Source organism: Gigantopelta aegis, chromosome 14, assembly GCF_016097555.1.
Source record: "Gigantopelta aegis isolate Gae_Host chromosome 14, Gae_host_genome, whole genome shotgun sequence".
NCBI classification, from domain to species: Eukaryota; Metazoa; Mollusca; class Gastropoda; order Neomphalida; family Peltospiridae; genus Gigantopelta; species Gigantopelta aegis.
Genome location: NC_054712.1, coordinates 37,114,411 through 37,128,579, shown reverse-complemented (window position 1 = coordinate 37,128,579; position 14,169 = coordinate 37,114,411). Strand labels below are relative to the sequence as shown.

Genomic DNA, 14,169 nt, shown 5'->3' with positions numbered 1-14,169 from the left:
TCATGTGACCATAAACAGTGATACAAGAAAAGAGTAATGGTTCCATGGCCATAGCCCAGTGGTAAAGCGCACGCCTGATGCGCGGTAGGTTTAGGATCGATTCCCATCCGTCCGCCGTTTGGGCTATTTCTTGTTTCAGCCAGTGCTCCATTACTGGTACTTCAAAGGCCGTGATAGGTACTATCCTGTCTGTGAGATGGTACATATAAATGATCTCTTGCTACTAATGAAAAAAAAAAAAAAATGTTTTCCCTAAGACTATATGTTAGTTATCAAAATTTAATATTTGACATCCAATAGCCGACTGGCCTCGGTGGCGTCGTGGTTAGGCCATCGGTCTACGGGCTGGTAGGTACTGTTTTCGGATCCCAGTCGAGGCATGGGATTTTTAATCCAGATACCGACTCCAAACTCTGAGTGAGTGCTCCGCAAGGCTCAGTGGGTAGATGTAAACCACTTGCACCGACCAGTGATCCATAACTGGTTCAACAAAGGCCATGGTGTGTGCTATCCTGCCTGTAGGAAGAGCAAATAAAAGATCCCTTGCTGCCTGTCGTAAAAGAGTAGCCTATGTGGCGACAGCGGGCTTCCTCTAAAAAACAAAACAGTGTCAGAATGACCAGATGTTTGACGTCCAATAGCCGATGATAAGATAAAAATCAATGTGCTCTAGTGGCGTTGTTAAATAAAACAAATTTTACTCCTTTTTTTCAAATTATTATATCAATATACTCTAGTGGTGTCGCTAACTCTTGAATTCTGTGATAATTTCGAGCACTGTAATTAACTTCTGGAGTCAAGACCGTGGAATCTGGAAGCTTTAATCAATTTTAACTTTTAAAATTGATTACAAGATACTGATAACATTATTTCAAGTTCAAAGACACCACTAAACGAACATACGCATATCAATGGTTTGATTCTGACCTATTTAATAGTCTAACAAAGTATTACCTGAACAAAAATAATTTGATTTGTTTCCTAAATGTACTATATTCAACCATCTTCATAACCACCATACTCTTATTTATTAATGACATTTTGTAAAAATAATTGAATAATGGCAATGGTCCATAATTCAAAAAACAAAATTGCCGAGAGTACTTAGAAATGTCCAATACACAGATATGAACGCAGTCAATTATATTTATAACACGTAACAGTTACAGACCCAGACGTCAAAATACACCAGACTTTGCGTCTTTGCCACACTCGCCAGATCCAGACCCAGACCTGGTGTGTTTTGGACCTAAAGAGCTGTACAAAACTATAAAACATCAGAGCTCAATTTAGCTTGCAGTCGAAGTTGGAAAATGGGAAAATATTATTAGAAGTAAACGTAAATAGTGTTTATGCTTTGATGATGGTACTGAGAAGGATTATCACTGGACGTAAATATTGTTTATGTTATGATGATGTCATTGATAACGAATATCAACATGTTTCAGAAAGCAAGAAGGGGGAAAACATGCATATATCTACTAGAGCAGATATGGTTAAATATCGTCTGTTTTACAGAACGAATGCTAAGTTACTAAAGATTATCTGTAAATTTTTGTTTTTAAAAACATTAAAATCTTGATTCTAAGTGAAATTTTCATCTTTCTTTTACGGTGAAAACATGACTTTTTAACGAATATAATTTGTATGGTTTCTTTTGATCAATATATTTCATGGTTATTTATCAAATAAAAAGTCTCAAAAGATAAATACGAGTTCGGCCAAAACGGCTATTACGTCACTGTCACTATGGTAACTGAGAAATAGATTGCAAGCGCTGATCTAAGCTTTTGATATACAGGGACATCGGTTAAGATATGATTAGGAAATAATAAGCATAACCGTACGAGACGGGGTGGGGGGTGGGGGTGGGGGCAACTGTTCTCCCCCTCCCCTAGTGCTGGAGCAAAACACAAAACTCGGGGAAAACGGAAATTAGGGGGAAATATGCTAAGCTGATAGATTTTTACCATGTATTTACATCATTCTACCCTCAAAATTGATTATAAACTATGTAAAAATGCGTAGTGATTCGACTGGAACTCTAAATAGCTGTTTGGCAGTAATGCTAATATGTAATAGTTATACCAACGCTATACGAGGTGTATCTGTGAATATCCCAACAGTTTTGGTCGTGGGGCCTCATAGGAACACATTTTGGAGGAACAGTGTATGTGTATCGGTGAATACACATACACTTATAACAAAAGAAACCATGACAACGAGACCGGAAGTGGGGTATAAGAATAATTGTTGTTATCCAGATTTTCGTTTAATTCGGGCAAAAGCCAGCCTGCCCTCACCCTCTTACAAATATTGGAGCCCGTACGCCTGTGATAATAAAGCATAATTCCTACCCCCTTCTATATATTACAGTAATCCAACGTAGTTCGGAAACGCTGATATAAATGAGACTCTAGATCTTATAGAAAATCTAAAGTTAATTACGCCTCGATAGTACATGAATATTTACACGTTTTTGTTTGTACTGGAGAGCCAATCGGAACCTCGCCAGGCTTTCGTATTGTTCCGTGTTACTCCGGCCAGTTTTGTTGAGCACGAAGTTGAGCTCTTCTTGAGTCCGGATTCTGTCGAGGATCTTCACGACGTATTCTGTGAGGTTCTCCGCCAACTGCTTGTAATGTAGCTGAAATAAACCCAATAATATTGTTGAACAAGCGTATCAAGAATATTACAGTGTATTACACATTCGCTGGTGAGAACACCATGCGTTATATTTGGTAGGACATTCCTTTGGCACTGTCACTGTTACTTATCATAAATAGTTAAGTTTAGGGTTAGTGGCAGTGCCAATGGAAAGTCCTTCCTTATTTTTGGTTACACATGGTTGTCAACACATGTACGTGTGTTATTGTCACTGACATGAAGAATCTATATTTGGACCATCCAGTCAGGGTTTACACATGCTAAGCTGAAATACGCATGACTTTCTTAGGAAATCAAGTTATTAAAAATAAAGTACTTGACAGTCTGTTTGACTGTCTGCCTGTACCTCTGTGCATTTTTTTTTTCTGTCTGTCCGCTTGTCTCTGCCTGTCTTTCCGACAGTCTGTCTGTCTATATGTTCGCTGCACCCCCCCCCCCTCCCCCAGCCAGTGCATCACGACTGGTATATCAGAGGTCGTGGTATGTGCTATCCTGTCTATAGGATGGTACATATAAAAGATCCCTTGCTACAGATGGAAAAAGTAGTGGATTTCCTATTATGTGTTAGAATTTCCAAATGTTTGACATCCAATAGCCGATGATTAATATGACAATGTGCTCTAGTGGTGTCGTTAAACAAAACAAACTTGAACTCTCCCTTTTTTCTCTCTTCTTGCAGTCTCTCTCTCTCTCTCTTCTTGCAGTCTCTCTCTCTCTCTCTCTCTCTCTCTCTCTCTCTCTCTCTCTCTCTCTCTCTCTCTCTCTCTCTCTCTCTCTCTCTCTCTCTCTCTCTCTCTCTTACATGAATTTGCATCCATACTTAATATACACATGTACTTCGATAAACATATGCTTTTATTCCCACATTAACAACACAACAATTTCTTTTATGATAAGAAACAAAGTAATTTTCAACCATACGACATTAGCGTGATGCACACAATTTATCCTTGTTCCTGATAAGCAGCGCACAGTTCTGCTAAGGGGTGGGTGGTGGGGGGGGGGGGGGGGGGGCAATGAACGGACAAGGACAATGTTAAGAAAATTTATAATCAAAGTTGAAACCATGCGAGAAAATATTATAACATGTCTAATGCTCATATAGACTGGATGCGGTGCGTGCGTGCGGTTCGGATATAAACATACATTAGTTTCAACGAGAGAACGAATGAATGAATGAATGAATGCATGAATGAATGAATGAATGAATGAATGAATGAATGAATGAATGAATGAATGGATGGATGGATGGATGGATGGATGGATGAATGAATGAATGAATGAATGTATGAATGTATGTAAGGATGGATGGATGAATGGATGGACGGACGGACGGACAAACGAATGGACGGACGAACGAATGAACGAACGAACGAACGAACGAATGGATGTTTAACGACACCCCAGCACAAAAAATACACCGACTATTGGGTGTCAAACCATGGTAAATGTTCAACGAGAGCGTCTAGACCGTCTAGACTAGATGCATGCTATGCATGCGTCTGCAAAACGCACGCGGCCAACCGCAATGACATATTTATATATTGTGCACATGTCCAAAACGCACGCGGCCAACCGCAATGACATATTTATATATTGTGCACATGTCCAAAACGCACGCGGCCAACCGCAATGACATATTTATATATTGTGCACATGTCCAAAACGCACGCGGCCAACCGCAATGACATATTTATATATTGTGCACATGTCCAAAACGCACGCGGCCAACCGCAATGACATATTTATATATTGTGCACATGTCCAAAACGCACGCGGCCAACCGCAATGACATATTTATATATTGTGCACATGTCCAAAACGCACGCGGCCAGCCGCAATGGCATATTTATATATTGTGCACATGTCCAAAACGCACGCGGCCAGCCGCAATGGCATATTTATTATTGTGCACATGTCCAAAACGCACGCGGCCAGCCGCAATGGCATATTTATATATTGTGTACATGTCCAAAACGCACGCGGCCAGCCGCAATGGCATATTTATATATTGTGTACATGTCCAAAACGCACGCGGCCAGCCGCAATGGCATATTTATTATTGTGTACATGTCCAAAACGCACGCGGCCAGCCGCAATGGCATATTTATATATTGTGTACATGTCCAAAACGCAAACCGCAGAGTCCCCTGCGCGTGCTGTAACCTCACCGTGGTGCAGGGGTGTAACATTATCTTTGAGAATGGCCAGTACAGCACAAATTCCCTGGTTTTGTTTGAGATACAATTCAAATTTTGAATAAAAGTCAGTATCTATCTGTGATATTTGTATTTTTGCACAGTTCTTTACACTGTGTTTTTATTTAAATCTTGAATTTTTATATTGATGTTGATCATCACTTTATTTGTTTGCATTACCATAGTTTGACACCCAATGGCCGATGTATTTTTCGTGCTTGGGTGTCGTTAAACATTCATTCATTCATTCAAACCGCAGAGTCAACAGTCCTACCGCACGCATGCGCCACATTTTGACAAGAGTTATTTATTTTCAAATATCACTTAATTGTACACTCGCTGTTTATCATTACTGCTAATTAGTTAGATATGTATTGAAGAAATGTTGTCATAATAGCTGTTGATGCATGGTATTGTGGTCTATTAGAGTGCGCCGTGCGGCCCAATACCTCTGACTTCAGCACTCGAGGTTTCTGTTAGGGTTACCTCACCCTTAGTCCATATCAGTCTAGCCTCTACCCATTAACCAGGTCAGCATGGGTGTCCCTAACAGAAGCCAAAGCTCCTGCTGGCATAGCTCTCTGGGTCACTGAGACATACAAGCCCCCTCACCACGTCAAGGAATGGACTATGAAGGGGAGATATGTATTTATATGTATGCATTGCATTTGCATTTACATGTTAAACACGTCACGAAATGATCGAAGAAAACCCCCCAAAACCGTATATGTATTCGTATTCGTATTATTTAATTCCCTTTCATTTCAACTTATTTTCGTGCTTATATCCAAGTTAGGTTCAAGCACGCTGTCCTGGGCACAAACACACCTCAGCATATCTGGGCTGTCTATCGAAGGACAGTAGGTCAGTTGTAATTGTTTGTGGTTAGTGAGAGAGAAGGGGGTGTAAGTGGTTTTACACCTACCCCCTGAGTCTTTAAATATCGATGTGCGTGGGAGCCTGTACCGGGCTGCGAACCCTGTACCTACCAGCCTTATGTCCGATGGCTTAACCACGATACCACCGAAGCCGTATTATTACAACCGGCCAATATCCCCCATCTCTCGTAACCAAGTTAGCTGTGGCTCAGTAGATGGGTGGAGTGGGAACAGTCTGATGTCTCTTATCTGAGTATGTGCAAACGAACGCACATTTTGAACTGTGGCTGTTTGGTATCTAGGATACGACTATTTCGACATTTGGTCGAGAGATCGTTGGCCAGTGTTACCCTTGGTTAAAACAACAACATTTTCATGACTTTTTATGACACGTACGAACCATGTATATCTGACCACAGAATTACATCAAAGTATTTGTATTAGTCTGTTGTGTTAAAAATAATCCTACCACTGGCAAATACTCCTTTATTTCACTGAATCATATTACGCAATCGCCACTTGTGGGTCAGATGAGGGGAGCAATTAACAATTACAGCGATTCGTGGCAGCAGAGAAAGGTGAATTTCAGACACCGATGAATTAAACGTCTTGTTGATTGTGGAGTGACTGGACATGCGAAAACATTTGGTAGCCCGGCGGTCTACCTGGGTTGAACAACTGGTAGTACGAGTGAGACACCGGTAGCCAAAACACCGCTAAGGTCGAACCCTGGAAAGTTGTTTTTTTGTATGCCTTTTTATCAGACAGGACAATGCACACCACAGCATTTGATATACCAGTCGTGAACACTGGTTGAGACTGTGAAAAATCTGAGGGTGTTTTTTTAAGGCAATTGACTGCTAGCCGAATGGATCTCTTATATGCCCTTTGTTAGATATAGGACATCACATACCAGGGCCATTGGTGAACCAGTCTTGGGACATTGTTTAGGATGGAAAAACATTTTGTTTTGTTTAACGACACCACTACAGCACATTGATTTATTAATCATCGGCTAATGTATGTCAAACATTTGGTAATTCTGACATATAGTCTTAGAGAAGAATCCCGCTACCTTGTTTCATTGGTAGCAAGGGACCTTTTACGTGCACCATCCCACAGACAGGCTGCCAGCACATAACAGGGTCTTTGAAATACCAGTCGTGGTGCACTGGCTGGAACGAGCACCGGTGGAACAGGACATTGTTTCATTTGCAGCAAGGGACATTTTATATGCACAATCCCACAGAGAGACTAACACATTTCTACGCCTTTGCTATACCAGCCGTGGTGCACTGGCTGAAACGAGAAATGGTTAGGATGGGTGGAGACACCTCAGTCCAGTGAGGGCGAGCAATCCTGCGACCCATCGCAGTACAGGCGAACTCTCTGTTAAACCCCGTTCCCAATTGTGAATAATATAGTATATTATACTGGAAAATAACAAAACAAAAGGTTTGAAAATTTCCAATAAGGATTGTTCTCTTGTTATCTCACGAAACGCCGCACTCACGTTATGGTAATATTCTGGATTTAAATAGACATGCAGTATCGATCAGGATTCAATTAAGATTCAACTGCCATCAGCACAATCAGTGCATTGTCTTCTGAGCAAATGGTTGCTGTATATAGTTTCATTTTGTGTCACCGGCCTCGGTGGCGTCGTGGTTAGGCCATCGGTCTACAGGTTGGTAGGTACTGGGTTCGCATCCCAGTCGAGGCATGGGATTTTTTATCCAGATACTGACTCCAAACCCCGAGTGAGTGCTCCGCAAGGCTCAATGGATAGGTGTAAACCACTTGCACCGACCAGTAATCCATAACTGGTTCAACAAAGGCCATGGTTTGTGCTATCCTGCCTGTGGGAAGCGAAAATATAAGATCCTTTGCTGCCTGTCGTAAAAGAGTAGCCTATGTGGCGACAGCGGGTTTCCTCTAAAAAAAACAGTGTCAGAATGACCATATGTTTGACGTCCAATAGCCGATGATAAAATCAAAAACAAAAATCAATGTGCTCTAGTGGCGTCGTTAAATAAATTAAAAAAACTTTACTTCATTTTGTGTCAGTGTAAATGCTTTATCTTGGTATCTGTCAAGTGCGCACAGAGAGCCAGAATTGAAAACCTTGTTTGTGTAATCGATGGATATCAATCAGGGTCCCGAATTGACGAACAATGATGTTCTTAAACGCAGGTGTGTAAACATTGTAAATAGAAGTAGTCACACTCGACGTGTGAGACAAAAAAAAAACAGGCTTTGTCAATTCGGCATTAGGATTCGAACACATCAAAATGGTGATATGTGGGCTCAGAGCCGGTGTATCCTAGTAGCACGCGTACCACGTGCTGCCATCTCGCGCTTCAGGGGGCCCCGCGGTGATGTGTACATTTATTTTCCCCAGGTCATGTTTCCCCTCTCCCCGAGGGGGTTGCAAAATATATATCCTGGGAAGGAGGACCCGCTGTTATTTTGTGCTACAGGCTCCGCGGATCCTTAAACCGGCTCTGTATGTGGTATAAAGCATGAGAGAAGATTCTCACCACTACTGCAGGAGTTCCATAATTATCAAAATAAAAAATGTTGGGTATACTGGTGTAATAATTTACGATCTACAAGTAAATGAACATGTCTAATTAAAACAAAAATTAATTACAAATTTAATTTTTTTAAAATAGCCTTTGTATTGTTGAATACGTTTATAGTATTGTTTTGTTTAAAAGTTGTAAATGGTGTAGGAAAGCAGATTAGTTTTGCAATTCGTTTAATCCTATGACCAGTAAATTTGATTAATGACGGCATTGCATGCCATACGTCGTATTCCCTGCGATGAGATGTTGAGGATAAGTTTGCTTTGTTTAACGAAACCACTAGAGCACATTGATTTATTAATCATCGGCTATTTTTTTCTTTGTTTGTTTTCTTTAACGACACCACTGGAGCACATTGATTATTTAATCATCGGCTGTTGGATGTCAAACATTTGGTAATTCTGACTCGTAGTCATCAGAGGAAACCCGCTACATTTTTCCTAATGTAGCAAGGGATCTTTTATATGCACTTCCCACAGACAGGAAAGCACATACCACAGCCTTTGTCCAGTTGTGATGCACTGGTTAGAACGAGAAAAAACCCCAATCAGCTGAATGGATTCGGGTATTGGGTGTCAAACATTTGGTAATTGTGTCATATTTTAAGTGAGGAAGCCAGCTACATTTTTTCATTAGTAGCAAGGGATCTTGTATATACACCGGCCTCGGTGGCGTCGTGGCAGGCCATCGGTCTACAGGCTGGTAGGTACTGGGTTCGGATCCCAGTCGAGGCATGGGATTTTTAATCCAGATACCGACTCCAAACCCTGAGTGAGTGCTCCGCAAGGCTCAATGGGTAGGTGTAAACCACTTGCACCGACCAGTGATCCATAACTGGTTCAACAAAGACCATGGTTTGTGCCATCCTGCCTGTGGGAAGCGCAAATAAAAGATCCCTTGCTGGCAATCGGAAGAGTAGCCCATGTAGTGGCGACAGCGGGTTTCCTCTCAAAATCTGTGTGGTCCGTAACCATATGTCTGACGCCATATAACCGTAAATAAAATGTGCTGAGTGCGTCGTTAAATAAAACACTTCTTTCTTTCTTGTATATACACCATCTCACAGACAGGCTAACACATACCACGGCCTTTGATACCCCAATCATGGTGCACTGGCTGGAACGAGAAATAGCCCAATGGGCCAACCGACTGGAATCGATCCCAAACCGACATCGCATCAAGCGAACACTTTACCAGTGGGCTACGCACCGCACTTGTTTAATCATACGACCAGCACATGGTGTAATTTTGATTAATGACGGCATTGCGTGGCGTACGTTTTATTACCTGCGATGCGATGAAAACAACAAGAAGAGATGTTACGGAACATCATACATACAGGTCTCGGTAAGTAAGTAGTAAGTAAGTAAGTAAGTAAGTAAGTAAGTAAGCAAAATATGGCCTGCTGTTATTGTTTTTAAAACAACAGGCCAAAATAAAAATGTCCTACTAAGAAACAAAATGACCTGCTGGAAATAAGTTAGCAGAGGTGAGAGGTGGGATTGGTATAGTGTTAGGACAATTAGTTAGCAGAGGTGAGGGGTGGGATTGGTATAGTGTTAGGACAATAAGTTAGCAGAGGTGAGGGGTGGGATTGGTATAGTGTTAGGACAATTAGTTAGCAGAGGTGAGGGGTGGGATTGGTATAGTGTTAGGACAATTAGTTAGCAGAGGTGAGGGGTGGGATTGGTATAGTGTTAGGACAATCAGTTAGCAGAGGTGAGAGGTGGGATTGGTATAGTGTTAGGACAATCAGTTAGCAGAGGTGAGAGGTGGGATTGGTATAGTGTTAGGACAATTAGTTAGCAGAGGTGAGGGGTGGGATTGGTATAGTGTTAGGACAATTAGTTAGCAGAGGTGAGGGATGGGATTGGTATAGTGTTAGGACAATGAGTTAGCAGAGGTGAGGGATGGGATTGGTATAGTGTTAGGACAATGAGTTAGCAGAGGTGAGGGGTGGGATTGGTATAGTGTTAGGACAATTAGTTAGCAGAGGTGAGGGGTGGGATTGGTATAGTGTTAGGACAATTAGTTAGCAGAGGTGAGGGGTGGGATTGGTATAGTGTTAGGACAATCAGTTAGCAGAGGTGAGGGGTGGGATTGGTATAGTGTTAGGACAATCAGTTAGCAGAGGTGAGGGGTGGGATTGGTATAGTGTTAGGACAATCAGTTAGCAGAGGTGAGGGGTGGGATTGGTATAGTGTTAGGACAATCAGTTAGCAGAGGTGAGGGGTGGGATTGGTATAGTGTTAGGACAATCAGTTAGCAGAGGTGAAGGGTGGGATTGGTATAGTGTTAGGACAATCAGTTAGCAGAGGTGAGGGGTGGGATTGGTATAGTGTTAGGACAATCAGTTAGCAGAGGTGAGAGGTGGGATCGGTATAGTGTTAGGACAATTAGTTAGCAGAGGTGAGGGGTGGGATCGGTATAGTGTTAGGACAATCAGTTAGCAGAGGTGAGGGGTGGGATCGGTATAGTGTTAGGACAATCAGTTAGCAGAGGTGAGGGGTGGGATCGGTATAGTGTTAGGACAATCAGTTAGCAGAGGTGAGGGGTGGGATTGGTATAGTGTTAGGACAATCAGTTAGCAGAGGTGAGGGGTGGGATTGGTATAGTGTTAGGACAATGAGTTAGCAGAGGTGAGGGGTGGGATTGGTATAGTGTTAGGACAATGAGTTAGCAGAGGTGAGGGGTGGGATTGGTATAGTGTTAGGACAATTAGTTAGCAGAGGTGAGGGGTGGGATTGGTATAGTGTTAGGACAATTAGTTAGCAGAGGTGAGGGGTGGGATTGGTATAGTGTTAGGACAATTAGTTAGCAGAGGTGAGGGGTGGGATTGGTATAGTGTTAGGACAATTAGTTAGCAGAGGTGAGGGGTGGGATTGGTATAGTGTTAGGACAATCAGTTAGCAGAGGTGAGGGGTGGGATTGGTATAGTGTTAGGACAATCAGTTAGCAGAGGTGAGGGGTGGGATTGGTATAGTGTTAGGACAATCAGTTAGCAGAGGTGAGGGGTGGGATTGGTATAGTGTTAGGACAATCAGTTAGCAGAGGTGAGGGGTGGGATTGGTATAGTGTTAGGACAATCAGTTAGCAGAGGTGAGGGGTGGGATTGGTATAGTGTTAGGACAATCAGTTAGCAGAGGTGAGGGGTGGGATTGGTATAGTGTTAGGACAATTAGTTAGCAGAGGTGAGGGGTGGGATTGGTATAGTGTTAGAACAATTAGGACCTCCGAGGTGTAGTTGTATATATATGAGCATTACTGAATTCAATCATAAAAGAATCATGAGCTAAATATCATCATCGGCTACTGGATGTCCAACGCATGGTCATTTTAACACAGCCATAGAGAGGAAACACGCTACATTTTGTTTTCCATTCGTAGCAAGGAATCTTTTATATGCACTATCCCACTGACAGGATAGCACATACCACGGCCTTTGATATACCAGTCGTGGTGCAGGTGAGATAAATGCACCTGTGTCTGTCTCTGTTATTTTTTGGTATGGTTTTGGAAGGTGAATATATTTCACCTGCTAGGTCTAAACACTGGACTGCATTTCGCAGACAGACAGCCATTTTGAGCCCTGCACTCAGCCTCAGTTATAAAATATTAAATCATCAGATATGTAATATTTTTAATGCGTGTACACCCACACAGCACATATTATGGCGCAACATAACCTAATTACTGTATACCTTAAATAGCCGATGTGTATTTTTGTGCTGGGATGTCGTTAAATATTCATTCATTCATTCATTCATTCGTTCATTCATTTGTTCTTTCATTCATTCATTCATTCATCATTCCATTCATTCATTCATTCATTCATTCATTCATTCATTCATTCATTCATTCATTCATTCATTCATTCATTCATCCAATCATTCATTCATTCATTCATTCAATTTTTCATTCATTCATTCATTTATCCATTCATTCATTTATTCATTTATTTATTCATTCATTCATTTATTCATGTATTCATTCTTTCATTCATTCATTCATTCATTCTTTCATTCATTCATTCATTCACTGGTATACCTTAAAATGCTTCTCCACTTGGGACAAGTTCGTCAGCTCTTTCGCCAGCTCAAACGCCGTGAGTATGGGATCCGTGCTGGACAGCGATATGTAGGCCTCGCTCGTCAGACCCTTGTAGGCGTTCAGCCTCGACTTGGCCATCCTCAGCTCGTCGAACTTCATTTTGTTCCGGCACTCCATGCACAGGCAGTTGAACTTGTGCGGCTTCTGGATCAGCTCCCCTCTCATCAGCAGGAGCTGCACGATCTCATACTGGTTCTTCTGCGCAGCCAGGATGAGTGGCGTCACGTCCGGTGAGAACTGCGACTCCGCCTGGGCGGTCTTGAAGAAGCCGTCCGTGTCTCCCATCTTGCGCATCTCCCGCCACAGGTCGAGGTATCGTCTGTGTTTGAGGATGGACTCGGCGATCTGGGTGTGGCCCGCGCTGATCGACTGCAGCACGGCCTCGTAGATGTGGTGTTGGTTAGATCTCTCCAGGAGAACCTCCACAACCTATAAGATATATATATATATTAAAAAATCAGTGTTTCTGAAAGTAATATATACTCTTAAAAAAAAACGTGGAGGAACTCTAATAAGAATTGCCAAAATTGTAAGGTATATTAGCTGTGAGGAGTGGTTATATGATAATAGTGAATTAATTGGGCAAAGATTACAACCGGTAGTTCAGTATTACAGTAAGTTTTATGACCACCAAAGATCTTGAAGGACAATCGGGTTCAAAAGTGAAATTTCAAAGCTGTCGTTTTTTTATCAGTAAATCGAAAATTCAAACAGTAAAAATGACTAAAAACAAAACAATAACAACTGTATGATCAACAGGATGAAAAATATTGACAGAAATAATGTTCCACGGTGATTAATCGACCTTCCTGGAAATTGTCAAAATCGAGAATGACACCCCACGCACGTGTACGGGGCAACTGCTTGATGTAAGTGCAAACTATGGAATGTGTTTTGGTGTGTTAATAAAGAGACCTGAACGATTTTTTACTAGGATGTCTGTGGTCAAAACGTATGTTCGGTCTAATAGTTGATATTAACATTAATATTTCAGGTTCCTCTACCTTTGTGAAGAGTATATATTAAATACATTCGCGGGAGTATTATACGAAATTTATGAAACTCTTTTGGAAATTGTTTTATACCCCTCGCTATACCAAACTCGTTTCAGAAATTCCGTTTTAGCACTCCTACTCATGCAGTAATCTATATTCCATCATCCTGAAGTATATAGAACAGACCTATCCCATGACAGAAAGCTATGAAAGGAAACAAAGAAAGAAAGAAATGTTTTATTTAACGACGCACTCAACACATTTTATTTACGGTTATATGGCGTCAGACATATGGTTAAGGACCACATAGATTTTGAGAGGAAACCCGCTGTCGCCACTACATGGGCTACTCTTTCCGATTAGCAGCAAGGGATCTTTTATTTGCGCTTCCCACAGGCAGGATAGCACAAACCATGGCCTTTGTTGAACCAGTTATGGATCACTGGTCGGTGCAAGTGGTTTACACTCCTACCCATTGAGCCTTGCGGAGCACTCACTCAGGGTTTGGGGTCGGTATCTGGATTAAAAAATCCCATGCCTCAACTGGGATCCGAACCCAGTACCTACCAGCCTGTAGACCGATGGCCTAACCACGACGCCACCGAGGCCGGTCGAAAGGAAACAAAGACTCCATGATAACAAAAGCATACAATACACCCATGATAGAAAAGGTACACCCTCTGTGTTGAACATTTTCCACCATGGGACTCGGCAAGCCTCATCTCAGTTTGAA

General features: G+C 41.8%; 1 protein-coding gene across 1 annotated transcript in view; it reads right to left on the bottom strand.

The window, feature by feature from the left end:
• The window catches only part of LOC121387966 (short transient receptor potential channel 3-like), an 84,248-nt gene that overhangs the window by 58,000 nt on the left and 12,079 nt on the right, over positions 1–14,169 (bottom strand). The window contains exons 2-3 of the mRNA XM_041519149.1: positions 12,379–12,870; positions 2,474–2,647 (exon numbers count right to left, since the gene is read on the bottom strand). Of these exons, the coding sequence (XP_041375083.1) occupies positions 2,474–2,647; positions 12,379–12,870 (666 nt within the window). The remainder of the gene's footprint in view (positions 1–2,473; positions 2,648–12,378; positions 12,871–14,169) is intronic.